Source organism: Paramacrobiotus metropolitanus, unplaced genomic scaffold, assembly GCF_019649055.1.
Source record: "Paramacrobiotus metropolitanus isolate TYO unplaced genomic scaffold, Prichtersi_v1.0 Parri_scaffold0000016, whole genome shotgun sequence".
NCBI classification, from domain to species: Eukaryota; Metazoa; Tardigrada; class Eutardigrada; order Parachela; family Macrobiotidae; genus Paramacrobiotus; species Paramacrobiotus metropolitanus.
The window spans coordinates 1,619,339-1,642,921 of NW_026570236.1; the positions used below are offsets into that span (position 1 = coordinate 1,619,339).

The 23,583-nt window shown below is 43.5% G+C and overlaps 2 protein-coding genes and 1 long non-coding RNA gene across 3 annotated transcripts; all 3 read left to right on the plus strand.

The window, feature by feature from the left end:
• The first annotated feature begins 174 nt into the window (after positions 1 to 174).
• Positions 175 to 23,583, plus strand: LOC129585177 (uncharacterized). The gene is made up of 3 exons (XM_055477769.1): positions 175 to 451; positions 22,183 to 22,736; positions 22,892 to 23,583. Exons 1-3 carry the CDS (start codon positions 388 to 390, stop codon positions 23,513 to 23,515), a joined length of 1,242 nt encoding a protein of 413 aa, XP_055333744.1. The 5' UTR covers positions 175 to 387; the 3' UTR covers positions 23,516 to 23,583.
• Positions 930 to 4,235, plus strand: LOC129585180 (uncharacterized). Its single transcript, XR_008689975.1, has 6 exons — positions 930 to 1,185; positions 1,280 to 2,327; positions 2,391 to 2,463; positions 2,578 to 2,645; positions 2,718 to 2,816; positions 3,445 to 4,235. It is a non-coding gene; the product is annotated as an uncharacterized LOC129585180 (long non-coding RNA).
• Positions 19,539 to 21,504, plus strand: LOC129585178 (uncharacterized). Its single transcript, XM_055477770.1, has 3 exons — positions 19,539 to 20,042; positions 20,141 to 20,210; positions 20,316 to 21,504. Exons 1-3 carry the CDS (start codon positions 19,847 to 19,849, stop codon positions 21,184 to 21,186), a joined length of 1,137 nt encoding a protein of 378 aa, XP_055333745.1. The 5' UTR covers positions 19,539 to 19,846; the 3' UTR covers positions 21,187 to 21,504.

The window sequence follows — 23,583 nt, forward strand, 5'->3', positions numbered from 1 at the left end:
CTGTCCAGAATGTTTTGTCAAATGTCTAAAAACATATCAGCTTTAATCGATAAGATACCGCTGGAGTGCTGATTTTCATAAAATGCCGCGAACAATTGCGACATGAGCAAACTTCAAATAAGCACGTCGAGATAAAATATAATAAAAATGTTATCAGTAGTTTTATTGGCATCACTCGTGGATCACATTTTTAGTATACAGTACGAACACATTTTATGCATCGGCATTAATTATTTTAGTGTTTGTAGCACGTTTCTCCGAACGAATCTCCTGTTTTTTAATATTATATATAACATAAACGGCGGTTCTCTGTTTACAAAAAATTTTCTTGCTGATTCTGTCTCGTGGCGATTTTGTCGGACAATTTTGACAATTCTTGGAATAATAATGTGGAACAACGCGCGGAAATTCGGAATAACCGCGATAGCTTGCATGGTAATCGCAGTAACAGGTAAAATAAATGCTGTAAAACACTATAATCACCTTTTGCAGTTGACTGTACAGTATAGTATACGAATCCGAACGTAATAGTTAAGTAATGAACAGTCAGTAGATTAGGCAGGGAGTTTAGACCCTATCTATTGTACTCTACCCTATAATTAAATATAATTAGTGCGCTCATGCGTGACGTGCGTGCACTCGAGCGTAACGTATAATTATGTAGTGTAGTGGAGCGTAACCGTACACTAATTACAGGTGTACACCAATTAGGGCTAATTATACGTTATGTAATACTGTACACTAATTACAGGTATACTCGTAAAACAATTACAAATTTTATTTAGTTTTTTAATTAGTTTTTTATGTTTTTTCTACGTAATTATGTGTTTTTTGTAGGTGTACAGTTGTTTTTTGTATGTATAAATAAAAAGATTAATATATGTGCGCGTAAATGCGCGTATGTGCAAGTATGCACTATGCGCTGTGCATATGTGCGCGTACCGCAGCGCCACCACATCAGCCGTTGCAAAGACGCTAGACACCATCTTGGCCTGCATTCCAACACAGCGTCTTTTGAATTTTGAATATTTTTTATTTAAATCTGAATCCTCGTGTTTGTGGTCTTTTCGTGCACGATCGTGTTGTTGTTTTTGTGGATCCTTGCTGGAGAACGTGTGTTCGGTTGGTTTTTATGGAAAATTGTCTGCATTACGTGGACGCGAAGAGTTCCTTGCGATCTTACAGGTGCGCGCTAAGATCATCGTATAGTACCTGTTCTCCACTGTTTTTTCGTCTGTTCGCGGTTTTAACGGGATATGCTTTTGTGTTTTTTTTTCAGATATCGCTCCGTGATCGATGATATCGTATTTTACCGGGCGCAGCCGATTTGACCGTTTTTGATTGAAACACGCATAGAAAGGTTTTTTAACTATATTTATATGTGTTTTAAGTGAGGAAAACCCAAAACAACTCTTGAAAAAAAAGTTTTCAGAAAATGCAAATCAAGCAATGTTATGCTCTGGCAGTGCACTCAAGCAAGTCTGTCCATGCGTTTGGTGTAGCAGCCAGTAGCTGTCGTTCGAGGAGCGGTTAGCCAGACCGCACCAGCTTTAATTTTGTTTTATTTCTAACTCGTAGATTTCTTTTAACTTTTTAATGTTCTTTGGTTTCATAGGTTATTCTTAGGTTTCTTAGGTTTCTTAGGTTTCTTAGGTTTCTTAGGTTTCTTAGGTTTCTTAGGTTTCTTAGGTTTCTTAGGTTTCTTAGGTTTCTTAGGTTTCTTAGGTTTCTCAGGTTTCTTAGGTTTCTTAGGTTTCTTAGGTTTCTCAGGTTTCTTAGGTTTCTCAGGTTTCTTAGGTTTCTCAGGTTTCTTAGGTTTCCTAGGTTATTCCTACGTTTTTTAGATTCCTCAGGTTTCTTAGGTTTCTTAGGTTTCTTAGGTTTCTTAGGTTTCTCAGGTTTCTTAGGTTTCTTAGGTTTCTCAGGTTTCTTGGGTTTCTTAGGTTTCTTAGGTTTCTCAGGTTTCTTAGGTTTCTTAGGTTTCTCAGGTTTCTTAGGTTTCTTACGTTATTCTTACGTTTCTTAGGTTTCTCAGGTTTCTTAGGTTGTTTTGAAAGCGATTTTGTTTCAGTTTTTGTGTTTCGCTGTTTAGCGTATGTAATAACACAGTGAGTACGCAGTATTTGTGAGTTGCGCCGGGTTTTCTGGTTTTGTCTGTAACTCTGGAAGGTTTGAGTTTCCTCAGTCGGGACCAACGTTTTTGGATTCAGGAAGAAAAGTTGCATATAAAACGCTTAAAAGTAGGTCAGTAGGTCGCGCCCGGTATAATTATAGTATATCCCGTGATCGCCTTTCTACATCGGCCGACCTAGAGGGAACAGTTCTCGGTAAGTTTTCAGTCGAAAACTGGTTGTTTTTTGCCGTTGTTATTGGCAGTATTGTGCTCACAGGTTTCTGCCTGTTATCCGCTGTGCACTGTCGGAGCGTCTTTTACTCGGTCCGCGTCATACTGCTTTTTTTCCAGTAAGTTTTTACTGATTATTTCAGTAGTTTGCTACTGAAAAATGTATTTTTATACCGATTGCTGGGTTTCTGTGTGTGCACCTGTTGCTGTTCAGTGCAGTGTGATGTTTGCAGGTCTCCGCCTGTCGCTTCTTATTCCGCGACTCTGCAACATTCGCAGACCATTCCCAAGCTGCGGACAGGTACTTAATTTTATAAAATATCGTTATTTTATAAAAACACGGGATCAACCGCTGGTGTTGTACCGTCAACAGGATCCAACACACTGAGAACCTGCTTTATGTGCCTGTGTGCCTGATCCTCGTGATTCACCGTCCTCTATTCGGTCCCACGTCCTCCTCACTTTCACGAAAGTAAGTTTACACTGTAAACTTAATAAAAATTACTAAAAAATTAGGGATTTCTTAAATTTTCATATTTTTTCTATAATTTTGAAAATAAAGCACAATTAAATAGGGTCGAGTAGTAAGCATGCTCTGTTAGTGCCACTACGCAACCAACGTAACGGTACAGTGCACTTATGTCATGCGCTCTAATTATATTTTTTAAAATTACTTAAACTGTGCGCAACCCGTTACTTCCCTGTAGCCTTTACGTAATGTACTACGCAATGTACAGAAATTTTTTTAAAGTGGCACAATTTAAAAATTATTTCGAAATTGTCAAGTAACGTAATATTATGTAACGTATTTCTAGGCTAGTTTACCATGCTTTTTCGAAATTTTCTGCTAGTGTCGTGGATGCATGTGTTGTTGTTGGCTATGCAAAAATGTGCTTGTTTGCACTGATTCCTTATTGTTGCTGATCTTTTTTCTAATAATAATCCAGAGTATCGGTAGTCTAGCCCAGCTGCTATTTTTCTTTGCTTGTGTGAATGGGCCGTAATTGTGTGTGCTTCGCTGCTTCGCTTCGCTTGATCGCTTCGTTAAGTAATACTTCAAAACGAAAAGTTTTTTAAAATAAAATGAAGATATTTTGTAGATGGCTGTTAGGGAAGAGTATTGGAAAGAAGCAAGAGAACGCGCTCAGCTAACGGACGAAGAGCTGGTTAGCCGGTACAACGCAACTGCGGCGAGCTATGACCGTAGTTATTTGTGCTCATCTAAAGCGCGAGAGCCAAATAAGGAAACCAAAGCGGGCCGCAGGGAAGCGAGGCAGCGTAAAAGAGATGAGGCATTTGTTGTGCAGGGTTATGCCGTCCCTGAAAAAGGGGTTTTTGATGAAAAAGGGGCGGCTGTCGAACCTGAACACTAGCGTGCCAAAAGACTACCGCACGTGTATCGATCAAGCGGTGAAAGAGACTGTTGGCTGCGATGACGCCATCGTGGATAAAATGGCAGAGCTTGTCCATCGTTCCGCATCTCACTGCAGTCTCTTGGCTAAAGATTTTTATAAAGCAGAAGACGTGAAGAGGCTGCTGCTGGAACTGTACCAGATGTGTTATGAGTATATTGCAGCGCATGGGAAGAAAAAACATAATCTTGTTGTTGTGACCGATTTCATTGCTGAACAGTGCTATGCTGAACGAGAGACCGTGCAGCGCGTGTTAAAAGAGAACGGTTGTAAGATCTCTTTCAAATAAATGCTGTTTGTTTTTCTATTATTCTGTTGTCAACTACTTTTGTCAAGCGAACCGTTGAAGAAGTAATGTGTATAAATTGTTAAGTCGCGTGTCATTTCGCTACAATAATTGTGGTATAATAAGCAAAGCGTTCCGCTTGGTTGTTGCACATCTGTATCGCATCGTATAGCTCAATTTAACACAATTATGAAAACAGATGTCGGCCAATGCGTATGTGTCTTTTCTGTTTCATCTGCCTTGCGCAAAGTTTGCGCGTCGTGGGCGGTGTAAATAGAAACTGATACCGCAGACTAATAACGTGCCGCAATAGCTGATTGGTCGTTCGTATAACTATTATCACACGAAACCAGGTCAATATCATTTTCAACATTTCATAATGCTGAGAGTAGATTCATTTGACTTCTTGCCATTGATCAGTTAACCTCACATCTCGTTTACATTATTGTCTTCGGAAAGCCGTTGCTCGCATTTTCCTGCAGTTTTAAATCGCATCGTACTGTTTTTCGCTTTTTATCGCAAATGTCGTCCTTTCGAAAATGTCTCGAAAGGTTAAATCCAGAGTTAAGTCTTGCAAAGAATCTCTTATCTTCCGGGCGTTGGTCAATGCTTTTGTTGCCAAAATACCTGGTACCAACGTGCGTGGACATGAGTTGCGAGATCACATGCAAGTCGTACTGGCCGCAGGAGGTGTTGCAGCCCAGCGAGTTTTTGAACGAGCGCTCGCTCGTGTATCTGTTCGGAGACGCTGATCGTCCGTTGTGTTTCTCGGTCAATTTTTACTCTGAATTGGGCGAGACAGTTTACCAGTTAAACTACGATCGTGTTGAGCGAGTGGCAGCGGGCGAGTTTATCGATACGGTTCCGATTCGTCCTACCAATGCTGGGTCAGTGGTGTACGCGCATTCGCTTGGTGCCGAAGAACTGGGTTTTCTGATGAACCATTACACCATGTTCATGGCCATCGTTCTGGATCCGGGGAATTACGACCGTTTGACGAAGTGTGCGTATCCTGTGCCGAAAATGCAGAAGTATCCGCCTTATGCGCTTTTTGGCAACGACGCACCAACGGTTGACGGAAAAGAGGCAGTTCTCAACACGAGCGCCGACATTTATGATCCGCACCATGCTTCTATGCCAGCAATCATGCCTAACGACGAAGAAATGAAGTTTTTGGAGAGCTTGGGAATTGTTGATTCAACGGGCGCTGATAAAGAGAACGTTCACTTGCAGACCGGAAGTAGTGACTTTCCAGAAATTGAAATCATTTCCCCGCCCCCATCTCCAACGCCAGCCAAGAAGCGTCGCACTATACCGGATGCTCCAATGAAAGTCGCCAAGCGAAAGCGGTTTTCTCAACCCAACCTTCACGAAGTTGTGGCAAGCTCGACTGGAAGTAAGTTATCTTTTACCGAGAATGTTTTAAAGAATTTCAAAATTCAATTTTCAGCAGGATAACAGTTTTTCGAAATTGTTTTGTAAATCGTCTATTATCGTATAAACGCATAGATTTTACCATCCTTTTTCGAAAAATTTTCGTTCTTGCAGTGTATCATCCACTGCATCAGAGTGTCACTCGTACAGGCAAAACCATGGCACCCGTTCCTAGTTTCTCTCCCATGAGTCAAGTTTCACCAAACTACGCTGTCCAGAACGGAGCTGGGATGCTTACCCGTAACAATTTTTCTACACCGTCCACGTCAGGGTACACGAAGCAGAATGGATCGTACCTTCCGGATCCGGCAGTGCTCAGCGCATCCAGCACCAACTTCGTACCAAGTAAGCAGTGCACAGCATATTTTCGCTCTCTTTTTTTTTTGCAGTAGTCAGTATATTATTCTAAGGTAAAGACATTTAATCGTAGACTATCATCAGTCGCACCAGCCATATCAGCAGCCGTATCAAAGCCCGATGACACAACTGTTTGCGGAAGGTGGTCACGGACCGCAAGGGTATGACGCCTATATGCGTGAGCTGAGAGAGATGGAAGAGCGACAACGTCGAGAGCGTTTGGAGCAAGAGCAGCGTTTGCGAAGCGAGATGAACCGACTGTTCTATCAGGAATTCGTCCATGGACGGGAGGAGCCAAACGTGATGACCGGCGCAGGAATGCCAACGAGCTCTCGCGGTATCGATCCTGCAGCTCCGATTGTCCGTCAGAATGCTTTTCGTCACCGTCTGTAAGTCGTTCCATCGCTTAAAGGTCGTCAAATTTCAATTTTACTCAAAGGAATCCACACAAGCGCAAGTTCTTATCAGTTGTACTGTTTTTTAATTTTTTTTCAAGCTGAATTTTGCAATTAGTCCTTCACATTACTGTTACCTGTTATTCTGTGTTGAAATCTTAATGAATATCAGCCTTCCGTGAATTTCGATTTTGCATGGTAACTGTTCCACGGTACTGTTTTTGCGATTCTGGTTTTTTACGCTTTTTTTTTTTTTTTTGGTTTTTTACGCTTTACCAATCATATTCGAAAAACGTAAGTGTACTTGTGTAATTGTAGCCCGGCATATTCAATAAAGCCAGAGACTCGTCAGATCACACCATCAGCGCGCTTTCACACTGTCGAGGACAGCTTCACCATATTTCGTCATGATCATATAGACCCCACTGATGCTGAAGGTTCTATGTACCGGCTGTACTTCATGTTTGAACATCTCTTAAGCTATCTTTACAATTACCACTCAGTCGAACCCGGTGACGCTGTTCGTGTAATTCTTCAACATGATTCGCTCACACGAGGCGCCGTGTCTACGGGAACCATGAAAGCTGACCACCTAAGCGCCAAGACGGTTCTTGACTTAATCGAACGAGCCAACCGTAGTGGGAATACCGAATTCACGTTCTCGGAATCTTTTCGGTGCACGTTTCTAGTGGTTCATAACATCACAGGAGCCGGAAGCAATCGTTCCATAAAAAAGAATCGGCTGGCTTTCAAACTCTCGGAGTATCTTGAGCATCGTAAGAGCGTTGTGGTTATTCGCCCAAATGCTAAGTATGACCCAGATAATGTCCTATGCTGCTCTAGAGCTATAGCAATCGTACTTGCTAATGTACTGGAGCTTCCCAACTATAAGAAAATCCGGGATTCTAGCAAGAAGCCACAGCATGAGCTTGCTCAAAACTTGCGTTGGCAAGCTAAGGTTTTCCCGAAACCTTGCGGATTGCCGGAGCTGGACAAGTTTTCGGAACTCTTACGTGAGCGGTACGACTGTCAACTACGTGTTATCGACGCGGAATGCCAGTTTTCCGAAACCTACGATTCTCCGGAGTGTAAACACCTCGTGACTCTAATCTACCACAACAAGCACTTCGATGCCGTCGTGAAACCTCATGCGCTGATGGGATTCGAAGGCAGATGTGAAACATGCGGAGTATTCTACAGAAGCAAACGACAACACAAATGTTTTGGGTTCTGTAATCTGTGTAGCGGTATTAAGTGTTACGGGCGCGGACGATACGACTGGCCTCGCGAAGACTTCCTTTGCAAAGACTGCAACAGAACATTTTATTCTAAAAAATGCTTCGACAACCACAAGGCGAACAAAAGTTATCTCACAAAAGGCAAAACGATATGCGAAGTTTGGAAAAGATGTTCGGAGTGTGGACTGTTTGTTAACCCACCGAATCGCTTGCAGAGCGGACCGCATCAGTGCTATGCAACTCAGTGCAAAAATTGCAAAGAAATGGTAGAGCGGAATCACTTGTGCTATATTTTGTGTGGCGAGAAGGCAAAAAAGACTAAGGTGAAAAAATCTCAACGTTCGAAGAGCATACTGGTAGATGTCGACGATGTCGATGATGGTGATGATAGTGAAACCATAACATTGGAGGATGATCAGACACTGGCCGAATCAGATGACTTTGAATACTTTGATGCCGAATCTGTTCTCAGCGCACCAGACAGTGAACCTAGTTCAGATGACGTGGAACGAACAGAGCAGAACATCACCAAGGCTGCGATTCAGAAATACGTCAGCAAGAAGTTCGTTTTTGACTTTGAAGCTGGCTTGGATTCTTCACGATATCATTATCCAAATATGGCAGCGCTCATGTGTTTGGATGACGATAATTTCAGTTTGACGTTCCGTGGCACTTCTTGCGCCGATGACTTGCTTGAATGGATCTTCAAGCACACAAAGGAGTGCACATTTCTCTCACACAACGGTCGACGATATGACAACTATTTCATCCTTCGCGCTCTTGAAGGACAGGGACATTACGCTCGGAAAATTCAGGATGGAGCCAGTCTTACCCTCATCACGGTTCCCGGAGTAAATGCCAGATTCGTCGATACGCTGTCATTCATGCCGAGAAGTCTTGCAGAGCTTCCAAAAGATCTCGGGATTAGTCATCTCGTTCTTAAAGGATTTTTTCCGTATCTGTTTAACGCACCGGAAAACGAAAACTACGTTGGAGCAGTACCAGGTACGAAAATTTCGAATTTGCTCTGTAACTTATCCGCATGCTTGAGTCGCAGTGCGCTTACCAGGACTTTTCGAAATTTCAGCAAAAGAATTTTTCAACACTGAAAGAATGTCTGCATCGAAAGTAAAAGAGTTTGAGCAGTGGTACGCAAATGCCGTGTCCTCCTTTGGCAATAACTACAATCTTATGGACGAGTGCGAGAAGTACTGCGTGAACGATGTTCTAGTTCTACGTGAGTGTGCCAAGATTACACGAGCATCGTTTACCAATCTGTTCCCTGGATTGGATCCTTTTGATGAACCCACGAACCCGTCTGCCGTTATGAAAGCCTTTCAGGTACACTACCTGCAGCCTGAGACAATTGGCATACTTCCAGCTAACGGCTATGGTAGGGCTCATAATCAGAGCGATAAGGCAGTTCAATGGATGACATGGTTCGAGAATAGCACAGGAACGGAGGTACAACATGCCCGGAAACTAGAGGGGGAGCTTTACATTGGACCATACCCCGTGGACGGATTTGACGAGTTTGGCGATGTCTGGCAATTTTACGGGTGTTTCTGGCATGGCTGTCGTAAGTGTTTTCCGAATCCTAATCGCATGAATACAGTAAGAATGAAAACGTTTGGAGAGTTGCGGGAAGAAACAAAACGAATCGAGCATTACATCCGAAACGTCTATCCCAATCAAGAAAACCCTGAAGTGCGGGTGCGTGGGTTCCGCAGCATATGGAAATGCAATTTCGATGAAAAAGTTAAAACCGGAGATATCACAGTGGGCAAGGATTTTCGAAAGCGCTTGAATGTTCGTGATCACTTGTTCGGTGGACGAACAGAAGTTTTCTCGGTCTACAAAGACATTCCAGCTGGCTGCAAGGGCAAAGCGTTGGATTTCATTTCCTTGTATCCATCAGTCATGATCTTTGGAGAGTATCCTGTCGGCCATCCGAAAATTATCTTTCCTGACTTTCCGGCATCAAGAAAGCCATTCAGGCTGAGTGAATATTTCGGGGTTGTGTATTGTCTTGTCTGGCCGCCGTACGAGTTGAAAGTGCCCACCCTTCCGTGCCGATTTGCTGACGGGCGAACAGTGTACACTCTGTGCAGGACGTGCTCAGAACAGTTAAATATCTCTAAGCCTTGTACTCATGGGCCAATGGAAAGAGGTTTCGACGGTGCTTGGACCACGCCTCTCCTTTCTCAGGCTGTCAGTGACGGGTATTTGATTCGGAAAGTTTATGAAGTCCATCATTTTCCGAACCGTAGTAAGTTCCACAAAGACACTCGAACAGGAGGAATTTTTGCGAAGTTTTTGCTCGATCTCATTCGCGCAAAAATCGTCAGCAGCGGCTTTCCTTCGCACATTACAACGGCCGAAGAGGAACTTCGATACTGTCAGAAGTATGAGGAATAGCTCGGAATTGTTTTTACACCAGACGAAGTCAGCTGTAATCCCGGTTTACGTCATTCCAGCAAAATCAGTGCAAATTGCGTTTGGGGACGGTAAGGAATGTGATTCAAGAGTGTTCTATCATTTCTTGAATCATTTTCCTTATTAGGTATGTCATGAAAGAAATTTATCGACAGAATAAATACTGCCACACGTACAAGGATATGAAGGACATTGTTTTCAACAATCAGTACATTACCAACGATGTACGGATGGTTAACGATGGGAATTCGATTGATGTTACATTTCAAGAGAAGGCTGGATGGGTATGAAAATTTCGATTTTGTCGTGTAAATTCTCCTCTTCTGGTTGACTGAGAGCTTATCTCCTTGCATTTTTCGAAAATTCTTTTAGGTAGCCCCAAACAACCGCACTAACCCGTACATCGGCAAATTCACTACTGAGCTAGCCCAACTCGAATTGCTTAAAGCACTGCGCACTGTAGAAGATCGCTTGCTCTACTGCGACACTGACTCTGTAATGTTCGTAAGTGTTCCGGGAATGCCTGATCCACCCGTTGGCGAGATAATTGGTCAATTGTCTGACGACCTTGGTGGAAAACATTTCGTTGAATAGGATGCACTCGCTAAGAAAACGTACTGCCAAGTGATGGATAACGGTGAACAGCGGATTAAGTGCAAAGGAATCCCAAAAAGTGATGGGCTGAAAGATCGTGTTAATATTAAAACATTAAAGTCAATGTTGTTTGGAGAGGGTCCCGCACAGATAACTGCATGTCATGACATTACGTTTAAAAAAGACACCGATCAGCTAAGCATTCAAACAGTGCCCTTGATCCGCCGCATTGGTTGTACTGTAACTAGCCGTGTAATTGGGCGTGACTTTGAAACTTTTCCGCTTGGCTATCGCGGTATACCGTTTCCTGCAGTTGACTCTCTAGAGTTTAAAATCGTGAATCAGTTGATGGAGCGTTTTAATCCAGATATGCTCACTGAGGATCTCGATAACGACGATCCGGGATATTTTATCGACTAATCTTTGATGGTGTTCTCCGAATGAAAATGTGTTCTTTAAAATCTGCTAATGATGGTACATTAAAGCTTGAACTTATTTCGGGTTTATGCACTGATTGCGATCATCGTCTTGATTTTCATTGCTCTAAACGAACTGCTTATAAGCGGTGTACAGCGGCGTTTAAATATATTCTTGGCTGTCTACTAAATCAGCAGTTTTTAAAATCGGAAAGAATGGTGTGTCGCGCTTGTTATCGCCTAGATATGAATCATACTTGTTTGAATCGTGTTGAAGATCGACAATATAAAGAAAGTTTGTTTTATACCCTGTTAAACTCTGTGAATAAGAAACAGTTGCGTTCATTATTTAAAGATGTCGTCGAGGAATACACTGGCCAGAATGTTCAAATTTGTTCGTGCGTAATGTTTTACAAATGCCTGACTGTTTGGAGAAGCCAAATGCGAATGCAGTTTTTGAACTCAGCGATTCCAAAAGGACTTGACAGTCGCCTCGCGACAATCATCCATGGAAAATTTACTGAAAAAAATTTATTTTGATCCTTCGTCTCCCGGCGCATTCGGCGGTATCGTTCCTCTTCTACGGGAAGCGCAAAAACATTCCAAAGACACTGTGCCCCCCGACGCTGTTAAGGAATTCTTTAGTCGACAGCGGGCGTACACATTACATAAGCCTGTACGGAAAAATTTTCAACGCTTACGTTTTGTTGTTTCTGGACCTGAAGATCAGCTGCAGGCGGATCTCATTGATTACAGTGCTTTTGCTAATCAGAATGATGGCTACAATTATCTTCTTGTTGTTGAAGACTGCTTCTCTCGTCGTGCTTGGATTGAACCAGTTAAACGTAAAAGTGCTGTGGATGTGAAAAATGCCTTCCGTTTAATTTTGAATCGTTGTGGATTTGTTCCTAATAAAGTACAAACTGATTTGGGCACTGAGTTCTACAACTCTGATTTTCAACGTTTAATGAACGAATACGGAATTGAGCATTTTTCAACAAACAACGCTGAGATTAAGGCAGGTCAAGTGGAACGTCTCAATCGCACTATATCCACGAAGCTGTTCAGATATTTTTCGCACAACCGGACAAAAAAGTGGATTGATGTTATTCAAAAATTTATTGATGCGTACAACAACAGCCCACATAGAAGCTTAAATTTTCATACGCCAAACGAAGTAACAAAAGATACAACCGAAAAGTTTAACAAAATTCTTTACGGGGACAAGTCAAAATATGCAGCAAAAAGAGCGATTAAAGAAACACCGCGTGTCGGTGATTTTGTTCGGCTTTCGCTGAAGAAAACTCAGATGGAGAAGGGATACACACCAGGGTGGACAATTGAAGTATATCGAGTAAAATCTTTGCAAATACATGAAGGAATTCCGATGTATAAAGTTGAAGATTTACTGAACGAAGAAATGGATGGGCGGTTTTACATGTGGGAAGTACAGAAAGTTCCTAAAGACACTCCTGAGTCTGCTGAAATCGCAGTGCTCTCGCGAAAAGGCAACAAAGTTTTGATACGTTACGTTGGTTGGCACAAGAAGTTTGATAAATGGATTTCCGTTGCACAACTTAAGCGCTTGGGACTCGTACTTGTATAAGACATAGAATTTCGAAAAGGTCGTGTACGTGTGTCTTGAATTTCTCTGAGAGTGTTAGTTACACTTTGTTTTCGAAATTTTTGTATTTCCTACTCTAGTTTGAAGAATGGATAATTTCAATATAACTGTCACTTCGGATGCTGTGGCTGGCAACTCGTCGTCCGAGTTCAGTGTGTTTTTGCCTAATTATATTCAATTACTGACTGAATTTGAAGTAGCTTTGTCGTATCTGCAATGTCCGCCGAACTTGAGATCAAAAAATCTGGGAACGTTGTGTGTGTTAAGTGATCTAGTGCGAAGTCAAATTGTCAACAAAACTCTAGTATCTCTCCTTGCGATTGTTCCGACCAAGCAAGTGACGGGCGGAAACGCTTACGTTCCTAAACTGCAGTACATTAACGTCGAAAACAGTCAGTTTGATCGTTTACTCTTTTCGATAACTGATCTTGAAGGACGTGCAGTTGATTTTGATAAAGGAACAACGGTTCTGCAATTAAATTTTCGCCGTCGATAATGGATGAAGTTAATAGTTTTTCGATTCCCGCGCAAGTTTACGTCCAACTATTATCTCCAAATTATACCTCAAATGTCGGTCATGTACAGAATGGATACGGCTCGTTGGGAAATTTTTTCGGAAGCCTTGCTCGAACAGCAAAAAATGTTATTTTTCCTAATTTGGTTCGTTTGGGTCGAAATGTTGTTAACGATGTTATGCAGAATAAGACAACCTTATTAGACTCCGCCCAGTCAAGAACGCGTGAAACTCTGGCAAACATGGCCGCTGATTTGCAAAAGGGGAAGGGCAGACGACGAAAGCGTCAACGCAAGACTAAAAAGACTTCGGTGAAGCCAGTAATAAAGAAAAAACGCGCGCGACGTACCAAATCAGTTTCAAAAAAGCCAAAGGGAAAACGTTTGCATAAAAAGCGGACCCGCAAGCAAACTCATCGCACCCGTCGTCATCGTAAACGACTTCGATTGCCTTTAAGCACAATTTTACACTAACTCATTTGAGAATGGCGGACGTCCATCCCCACGCGCCTCTGTGCTTAAAATCCGAGCTTGATCATTTTTCCTTACCCCCAACTCAGACGGCAATCGAATCAGCAAAATATGTTCTGTATAACCCTATCGGAAATACTTTAGATGTGGATACTATTAGTTGGGAAATTGCCGGAACGCCGGATGAAATGCTAGATTTAGCGCACAGCTCTATCCTACTTGACGTCGCTGTTTTAACATCTGCGAACGTCGCGCCGGCTGCAGCTATCGAGTGGGGACCTGTAAATAATTTTGCGCGAAGTTTGTTCAGCGGGCACGAGCTTCTTTTCATTAGCGAAACGGTGTCTTGTAATCCGTCTCTATCGCATTATTCTTCATATTTCGAAAACCTTCTAAACTACGGAAATGATGGCCAAAAGCAGTTGCTTGGGTCTGGTTTCTCGCTGGATGACGCCAGTCTTTTTGACTCGTTCTGCCTTGCCGTGCCTGATCCTAATCCGAATAATATTCAGCTTAACGAGGGTTACATTGCTCGTAGAGAGCAGTTCGCAAACGGTACCATGTGGAACATGTTTATGAAGTTCCCGAGCGATCTCGCGAACCAACCACGTCTGAAACCCTCGAAAATTGATATGAAGCTTGTTTTATCACGTTCAAAAGACAGGTTTGCCTTGGTATCGTCTGTGGCACAGCCGGACCTTAAAATCGTTATAAAACGAGCGGCACTTAAATTACGCAAAATTAAGCTCGACCCGGAATTTCTTTTGGCCCACGAAATAATGATTCAAAAACGTAATGCAATGATTCCGTACGTTGAATCAAACGTTTTGGAGATGACTATCCCAAACGGGAGCAGTCATTGGTCAAGGGACGATTTGTTTCGAGGTGTGATACCAAAACAAATTTTTGTGGCCCTAGTGCACGCGGAGGCTGTTGGTGGAAATATTGCTCGAAATCCCTATCGGTTCGACAGATATGGCGTTAGCCAGATCATAACTTACATAAATTCAGAACCGTTTCCGGGTAAAGCTCTCGAAATTTCGGATACTAACTCAAGAGATGGGTATCAAAGTCTCCTAGAAACAACAGGGATGATTTACAAAAACTCCGCGTTACCTTTCGCGCAGTCCGACTGGCGAAACGGGTTTGCTATTTACGGTTTCAATCTGGAGCCGGATGTCGGCGACCATTCATGTATAAACCCCACCAAGAAAGGCATTCTGGGTCTCTCGTTAACATTTTCAACGCCTACGACAAATACTCTCTCCATTCTTATCTATTACAACAAAAACGCGTTGGTCGAGATAGACTCGCGTAGGAATGTCTATTGTCCATACAAGCGAGCTTGAAAATGAATAATCTACAGTTGCTGGATATAGTCCAGCACGACCCTTGTCTTAGAGGCAGCTTTCTTGGAGTATTCGCAAGAGATGCGCTTCCAACGCTGAAAAAGATTAAATATCCTGTCGCTCTCATTGTCAACAGCGATAAGAAAGCGTTGCCAGGGCAACACTGGCTAGAAGTTTTCGCCAAGAACCAGAAAAGTATCTCGTTTTTCGACTCCTTCGGAAAATCAGCGTTGTTTTATGGAATCGAGATTGACAAATTCATTGTGGAAAATTTTCCAAACGCTCATGGTCATTACCAAGAAAACCATACTCGACTGCAGCATCCCAATTCTAGTTTGTGTGGACTGTTCTGTATTTTTTTCCTGTATTATTCTTGTCGTGGGCTAAATCTTCGTCAAATTATCGATAAACTTGAATATCATAAAAATTGGAAGCGAAATGATGTCTTATTGAAGGCATTTGCTAAAAAACACCTTCGTGTATGTAAACGTCCTGAGATATGTTTGAAAAATGTGTCCAAAAAGCAATATTCTCTCCCTATGTATAAAGTGTTGCTGTTGTAATAAAAGAAAATTGAAAACACGGAAGTTCTCGCATAATTTAATTTTAGCGTCAAGAACAAGAACTAAATAGCACACACAACTGGGATAAAAAGGGATAAAATAAAAACAACAATAGGAAAGCGAACTTGCAGAGACGGTGTAAAATTACTAGACAAAATAACGTCAAATCACGACAAATAGCGTCAAAAATACTAACTTAAGCTAGTATCGCACCCATGACCGTGCTACCCGAGGAGTTCCGGGTGTTCGTTTTCGACTATTCGTTGGCGTATGATATTCTTCTTCGTCATCGTCAGATGGCTGGAAAACACGGAAAGTATTGCGCCTATTTGCGTTTGCTATCAGAGATGCCGGCGCATTGCTTTGCTTCATAGCAGAAAAGATCTCGTTCAGGCCTTCGGGCAAACTTTGCTTGGAAGTAGGATTAGTAGGCGCAGTTATCCATCGAAGTAAATCGACAACGTTGGTGCCCTCGCGCTGCACACCTTGCGTTATTAGTTGCAGATTCCGGCCCACCCGCATCCCACCATAAGTTACTAGATGGTTAAGTAGACTATGTGCGTTGCTTCGCTGCTTTTCAGGAAGTAGCTCCATTACGCGCGAAACATCGTCTTGAATTCCAGGAATACCCTGTGTTGGCTTGTCTAAATCGTCAGGGCCCCTTAAGTGCACTGTTGGTGAATGTGCTTGCTTTAAATAATTTTCATATCGAAACATCGCATCGTCGTGAGCATTCAGTTTTTGTCTTGTGGATAAATTACGATCGTGCAGAGAAAGTCCCATATCTTGATAGGACCGTTGTAAGGGTCTTGAGAAATAATCCAAGTGAGTCGCAGTTGGTGGAACATGTCCACTTGGACTGATCGATCTACTGCGAGTTCGAAGTTGATCCTCGTTAACCAGAAACATGCGTTTTGCCATTTTACACTTTTCCAAGAATAAAACTTAAAACTGGCGGTAAAATCAGAGACAACAGCGCATAGCCTTTAGCCAACAAAAAATTTCGCTTCTTACGCCGAGAAACCGATTTTTTTGACAAAAGTTTCAAATACGGCAGGACCCTCTTAACTCGAAGTGCTTTGGAAGACTCAGCAACAGGAACTGTTCCCTCCACAATTTGTAGCGCACATTCCGAAATAGCATCTATTAACGTATCTTCCGAGTTTTTTATAATTGCTTTTGCAAGCTTTGGTCGGCTTTTTGCAATCGACGACAACAAGTCGATATTTGAAACCGTCTTGCTACGTTCCATCATGCCGGGACAAATACTTCAGTACAACGGCTAGAATTTTCCCCAAAAATTGCCGTCTTTAAACGAAAGCGATCGCTTGTAGTATGCTGTAAATCTATGACTATATAGCCATAAGGTCGTTCAAATGCCGCGTTCACTGATTCTATAAAATATTTCAACTTATGGGGGAAAAGCTGCCGCCCCAGAATTTGTAGTTGCTGACGGTCTTGTGGGTTTTTAAAACATATGATTATTTTAGCGTTCAGTCTGATGTCGCGGCCAAAACTTTGTTTAAAAAATAAATTCTGCGTCAGATATACGACTGTGGTATTCGAATGTCTTCCTCCGTTACAAAACAGTTGAGCCACATGCTTGCTGGTGGAATCTTCCAAGTGCAGATCATCGATTACGCAAAGGTTAACATGAGATTTGTCAAAAAACTTTGGTTTTGAGATTTCGTCTGGCAGTCCTTCAATAAAATTGACCGGAAACCCTTCTTTGATAAGTGTATCATATAACGGCTGATATTGTTTGTAAAACCAAAATATCCGCTCCGGAGTTTTCGATAATTTATTGTAACGTAAAATGTTAGCCACAAAAGTCGTTTTGCCACATCCAGAATTACCACTAATAAGAACAGAAGTTGGGTGCATGAAATGGTCACTGAGCTGTACTTCCATTTCCTCCAGTTAGCATGCGTCGAGTTTCATTGAACATAAATGAAATTAAAGGCATAATGATATTATGCACAGGAAATCTGTCAGTAACTTTGAGCGTAATGACAGTAACAATACGTATAACATGCGAAAAAATGAATGGAATGGCGTAAAAGAGGGCCCAGAACAGAATCCCCTTCGAGTTCCTTTCGACGACAGGAATTGGAGGTGGAGTTTCCGTATCCATTCTAATTCAAATATACATACAATTTAGAATTCGGAACTATCGAAACTGATAAATGAGAAATAACAAAAAAAAACGGTATCGCACGATCTACCTTATTCACAATCGCTGTCAACGATCTTCATGTCCGGAGGAATTCCGCTCATTTCGTCTCCCCAGTCTGGATTGCATGGCGGGGCGAATGCGCCATCCTGAAATCCCTCGTCCTCCTCTTGTAGATCTTCCGGTTGCGTAGCGGGCGGTCCATGGCCGGGCTTCAGAAGCTTCATTTTCTCAAACTTGTCGACACGCTGATAGTAGTAATCGAATTTAGGCAGTTCATTCGCTTCATCCAAACCAACTCCCATGACGCATTCGCTCCAGATCTTGACACCAGTACTGTCGGGACACTCCACCGTAATGACTTGCTGAATCTTATATCCGTAGTTAGGATGGTCGCGTCTCCATTTCTTCATGTAGTACTTCAAATAATTGCGTAGCCTACCATGAGCCAAATCTCGTATGACGCGGCGCCATTCGTCTTCGTTTGTAATTCTGCACGACAACTGCCCTCCGGCCTGGAGACTGCATTTCGCTGGCTCCAGCGGATACAAAGCGAATGCAACTTCTCCCATAGGACTTTGATGAAACCAGTCATCTCTAGTAAACTGCAGGCGCACTCCAATTGTGATATCAGGAAATAACTTCTGCGCTGCAGTGAATCGATCCTTAAGATGGTTGTAGACGGTCTGCAAGACGTTGAGATCTTTCGCATCAAGCTGTGGGTAATAGACTATTCCATTTTTCATAGTTCGTGGACCAGGTCCAATGGGAAAAAGTGCGTGAGCGATTTTTTCAATAGACATTATTGCGGAAATGTTGCACTTACACGTGAAAAATATTGCCAGAGATAGGCTACTGAAAATCTTCAACTGATCGCTAGTTGATTGTATTAACAGACGCTTGCCATTTTCTAGATGATGCTGATGTGCATTATCGCGAGTATGGCTTTTCTGGTTGGCTGCCACGCAGGAGGCTGGATTCCCTGCTACAAACACTGCCTCTGCGACTACCAGGAAGGCGTGGTCAACTGCGCAAACCGCCGTCTCACTGCCATTCCTTTACCGGCTGAGCCAAAAGCATGGGTGAAACACGTATTGTTCAGCGGAAATCGGCTTTATGCAGTGCCCTACGCCGGATTAACGGTTGCGTTTCCACGATTGGTGTACTTGGATGCGCGCAGCAACCCTCTAGTCGGTTGTACTGAGCCAGCCTCCGTCAATTTCATCGTGCTGACTGACTGTGTGCCGCGCACAACGGATCGGCCAGGAAACAAAAGTTCAAATTTACCGAAAAACAGTACGCCGACCACTGCCAGTCGAAATGTGACTCTTACGTCTTCCACCGCGGTATCAACCCAGGACGCGGACTCCGATTTTACCATTCCCAATATTATTTACTCAATTATCGGGATTGCGGTTTTTTGTATTCTAGTGGCTAGTTCAGTTGTGTTTGTTAAGCGTCGCTGTGTTAAACATGCTCCCGGCGGTTCTAACGACAATGTTGAGCTGTCAGTGCTGAACGAGAGTGTAGAAGACAGCCCACGAACTGAATAGCTCGCACAGTCTCCCGGTATTTCTTTGCGTTCTGTGATCGTTATCTGAAATTCTTTTTGTTTTTTGTGATTGCAACAGACTGCTATTATTTTGTTTGGTCTCTGCGGTTGTGATTGCTGCACCTGCGAGTCGATCTCTGTATATACTAGCGCTGTGTACAAACATGGGGTTCATGATCGAATTTGACTATTTTGTTGTTGGAACCATTAAAAAAAAACACTGAACCACGTTTTTCGAAAAGCAAGAGTAAATTCGAAACTATAGTATTGCGGCGTATAGTTTACAGTACAAAATCGAAATTTTATCCCACTGACGAAATAAAAACGTACAGAACGCTGATATTAATTGGTTTTCATGTTCTTGGATTTTAGGATGTCTGACGAGCCCATCGTGGAGAGCGTGGAGCAATCGGACGCCGATGCCGAATTGGAGGATGCCCAGAGCGGGGCGGAGTCAGTCCACGACGCGAGCGGGACGCCTGCCGATGGAAACGAGGCGCTGAAAGAGCCTGTGGAAGGGAGCGGAGAGGAGGATGTGCAGCTTGTGGCGGTGGAAGAACTGGTGGAGGAGAGCGCGGAGGAAGCAGAAGGGGTCGTCCAGCCCGTAGCCCCGTCGCCGCACAGAGGGACACGGGGCAGAAAGCGCCCCACCACCGGCATAATGGACTCCAACGACGAATACTCTGACGATGAGGATCGCCGGGAGAAACTGCGTTCGGAGATGTTGGAGGCAGCAGAAGACGACTCGGACAAGGATCGGCTGTATTCCGATGCCGATGATGAATCTTCGTCTTCGGAGTCCTCCTCGGATGAAGATGTACGCAAGAAGAAGAAGAAGAAGAAGGTGGTCATCCGTAAACGCGCGTTGGGAGAAGGATTGCCAAGGTAAGATTTTTCGATTTTATTAAACAGTTTCACCTAGCAAACGTTGTACCATGTATCAACCATAATTTTTCAAAATTTGAGAAATTTTTCTTCCGAAGCGGAATCCGCCGGGAATTCTGCTAGCGTTTCGCGTTTCCATGGGCCCGCAGTGCAGGACAATGAGTTAGAGTAAGTAATTCATCCTTAGTTTCGTTTTTCGAAAATGCATAGTAACTGAAATACATATGTTACATGCGTATCACTTACTGAACATTTTCGAAATTTTTTTTTTAGTGATCCGATTGATGATATGGAGGTGGAGGAGGAGGATGCGGATGAAGAGGAAGCGCCCCTCATGATAAGGATTGGGAAGTTTGTATCAACAGCGTTCAATAACCCCAATGCCGAGGCGATCGGAGACGCACCAGCAGACGAGCAACGGGACATCTCGGTCGACTACGATGGCGCCGATGATGATGAACCGCCTCCAGCATCTTCGTCCCGTGCGAAGCAGCGCAAGCGCCCTCCACCAGCCAAGCAGGGAAAGAAGCCACGAGCTCGTCCTGGGGTGAAGGCACTGAAAGAAATTAAGCAGCAGCAGAAAATGACCAGCCTGATCATCCGCAAAACTCCGTTCCAGCGCCTGGTCCGAGAAATCTCCCAGGAAATTAAGGAAGACTTCCGTTGGAACGCGGCGGCTATATATGCCTTACAACAGTCGGGCGAGCATTTCCTGATTGATATGTTCGAGAAATGCATGAAGGCCGCCCTCCACGCCAATCGCGTCACGATCGACAAGCGGGACAGAGCGCTGGTGTCGTTTTTGACCGACCAATTCAAGCTGCCCCCTGCAGAACCCCCTGCTGCACGACCACCTCCACGCGCCCGTGAAAACCCACCGCCGTCTGCTGCACGCCCTGCTCCACGCAGCCGCAAAACCGCACAGCCGCCGTCTGCACCTCAGCCTTCTGCCGTACCCGCTGACTCCGCTCCGGCTCCTGAACAACAGCCCTCCGTGTCTGCCCCTGCCGCTGCTCCGTCTGTCGATGCCACCGCGGCCACTGCTTCCACTAGCCGGGAAAACGAGCCTCGGGAGGATCACGGTAGCTCGCGTTTGAACCAGCCACGCTGCTCTCCGCGCCGTAGCCACCCGACTGAGAAGTAGCGGATGGTGTGTGTGTGTGTGTGTTCTTGTGTGTGGGTGTTTTTCTTCTCTGCAGCTGTTATTGATGGTTTTTTATTTCATTTCATGTATGTCCCATGTCTGAACACTGGATTTTGATTGTTTTTGTTCGAGATTCATCGCGGGTAGGTATTATGATCACACAATCCCATTTTTTTCTTTTATGCGTATATTTTCTGGTACGTGTAACTACGTATGCAATCTGTATTTTTAATGAAACTGCGTAAGGTACGGAACTTGGATGTGTGCCGTCACTTTTTACACTTTCAAACTACAAATGCGATGCGTTCAATAAAATACCATGGCATCTGCAGCTTGAAATTCTAAAAAGCGGTACTTTTTCGAACAAAAAACAACTGTACACCTACAAAAAACACATAATTACGTAGAAAAAACATAAAAAACTAATTAAAAAACTAAATAAAATTTGTAATTGTTTTACGAGTATACCTGTAATTAGTGTACAGTATTACATAACCTATAATTAGCCCTAATTAGTGTACACCTGTAATTAGTGTACGGTTACGCTCCACTACACTACATAATTACGCGTTACGCTCGAATGCACGCACGTCACGCATGAGCGCACTAATTATATTTAATTATAGGGTAGAGAACAATAGATAGGGTCTAAACTCCCTGCCTAATCTACTCAGTCTGTAGTACTGTACTAGTATTACAGCAAACGCTTTTATTGCTCAAAATAATTGTTTTGTCCTACAAAAGATTTCCGGCTCCAGTTTTAGGTGAATCTGAGTTTTTGTAAAAAGGAGAAATACTATCATCGCAGAAATAAGTACTGCAAAAAATTGTATCTGTGTCATGAGAGTACATGTACAAGCCATGACAACAGGCACTGCTGCATTCAAAGGTTATTAAAGTTACGAACGCATATGCTATTTTGTATTACGGGAATAAACATCATGCACACAAAGCTTCTTCCAGTAGAAAGAAAGAGTGTACTGTGTTTGCGCATAGGTTGCAACGGTCAACTCCTCCCTCATCCCAGCTGCGAGCTGAAACAGAACGCGATTTTTCTGCAGTGCGTCTCGTACGAGCTGCAACTTCCCGGTAATTTCGACATCTCCCGCATACCGACCACCGTCAATTGGATCGCGTTGGGCGGTCCGAATACCATCTATCCCGCCAGTCCGAATCGAACCTTCAATACCATCAGCGCCAATCCCCAGCCACTGCCATCCGGAAGCGGGCCGCTGCAACGGGTGGAACTAATCGGTTTCCGCGGGAACAGTAGTGGCTGGAGTCCCTTCGATATTTTGCTAACCAACGTGAAAGGCAGCTTAAAACAGCTGACGCTCTTCGACTGTCTGATTACGGAACTTCCCGCTACGTTCCTCCGCGGTTATCATGCACTGGAGTCGGTTAATGTTGGTTACAGCGGTTTGAAAGTCATTAATATCGAGGCTTTCGACACGGCTGGTGTGAATGTGCTGCAGACGATCAGTCTCAACCAAAACGAACTGGCAGCCCTTGACTGGGCGGTATTTGCACCAGCTGCCAATAATCTTAAGGTGCGTACACATTGAGTGACATATGTCAATTTATTTATTAAAAAAAATTTTAGGCACCTGTTCACCGCAATATATACAGTAGTAATCCGTCAGGTTTTCATTTCTTTGTAGTTTTGTTGTGGTTGCAGCGTCGTAACATTGTGCTTTTCATGTAGTCAATCTACATCGACCGCCAAAAAGCGCCACTGACGACCTTGACCAACAGTAAAAAATTTACTCTACACCGCCTAACCACTCTCGATTTAGGCAGCAATCAAATGACCTTTCCTCCTCAATCCCTGTTTGATACCATCAATCTGACTAACAAAGACAGCTTTCAGCGATTGAATTTCGACCGCAACAGCTTCTGTGTGGATGACGTCAGCGGGCAGTGTGACTGCTGTGCCGCGCGGGATTTTGTGCAGTGGGCGCATGTGGTAAATGCCAGTGGTACACCCCGCCCATACGGCGGTCCCATCGTCCTGCAGTTTCACTGTGCACGGAACGGGGACGGGCAGGCCGAGCACTGGTACGTAGGCGGCCATGATGGCGGTCGGCTGCCGGCGCTGGACCAGTACGGGCACTGCCCAACCGCGGCGCCGAGTGATGACCTTTCATCTAGTACAAGAGATCCCAACGGTGCAGTACCAAAGCAAAGTTCAGTTTGTGTTCAGATGATTTTTTATTGTTTTGCTTTTCATTCATACCGTGGTGCAGTCATCGTGTTCACTTATAGCTTCGTGAAATGGGGATTACCACTGTTTAAAATTGTCAAAATGCTTTTTTTCTTCGTTTACTGATCGATTTAATTTAAGATTGATCAGGCAGATTCAGGTTCTGATATATTTGTGAAAATATAAAGCATCCA

Bases quoted from the DNA above. Each gene is read 5' to 3' on its own strand.
- LOC129585178 (XM_055477770.1), top strand. From the start codon at position 19,847: ATGAGGATCGCCGGGAGAAACTGCGTTCGGAGATGTTGGAGGCAGCAG. The intron at 20,043-20,140 runs GTAAGATTTTTC...TTTCTTCCGAAG, and splicing joins TTGGGAGAAGGATTGCCAAG to CGGAATCCGCCGGGAATTCT. The intron at 20,211-20,315 runs GTAAGTAATTCA...TTTTTTTTTTAG, and splicing joins GTGCAGGACAATGAGTTAGA to TGATCCGATTGATGATATGG.
- LOC129585177 (XM_055477769.1), top strand. From the start codon at position 388: ATGTGGAACAACGCGCGGAAATTCGGAATAACCGCGATAGCTTGCATG. The intron at 452-22,182 runs GTAAAATAAATG...GTTTGCGCATAG, and splicing joins CATGGTAATCGCAGTAACAG to GTTGCAACGGTCAACTCCTC. The intron at 22,737-22,891 runs GTGCGTACACAT...CTTTTCATGTAG, and splicing joins CAGCTGCCAATAATCTTAAG to TCAATCTACATCGACCGCCA.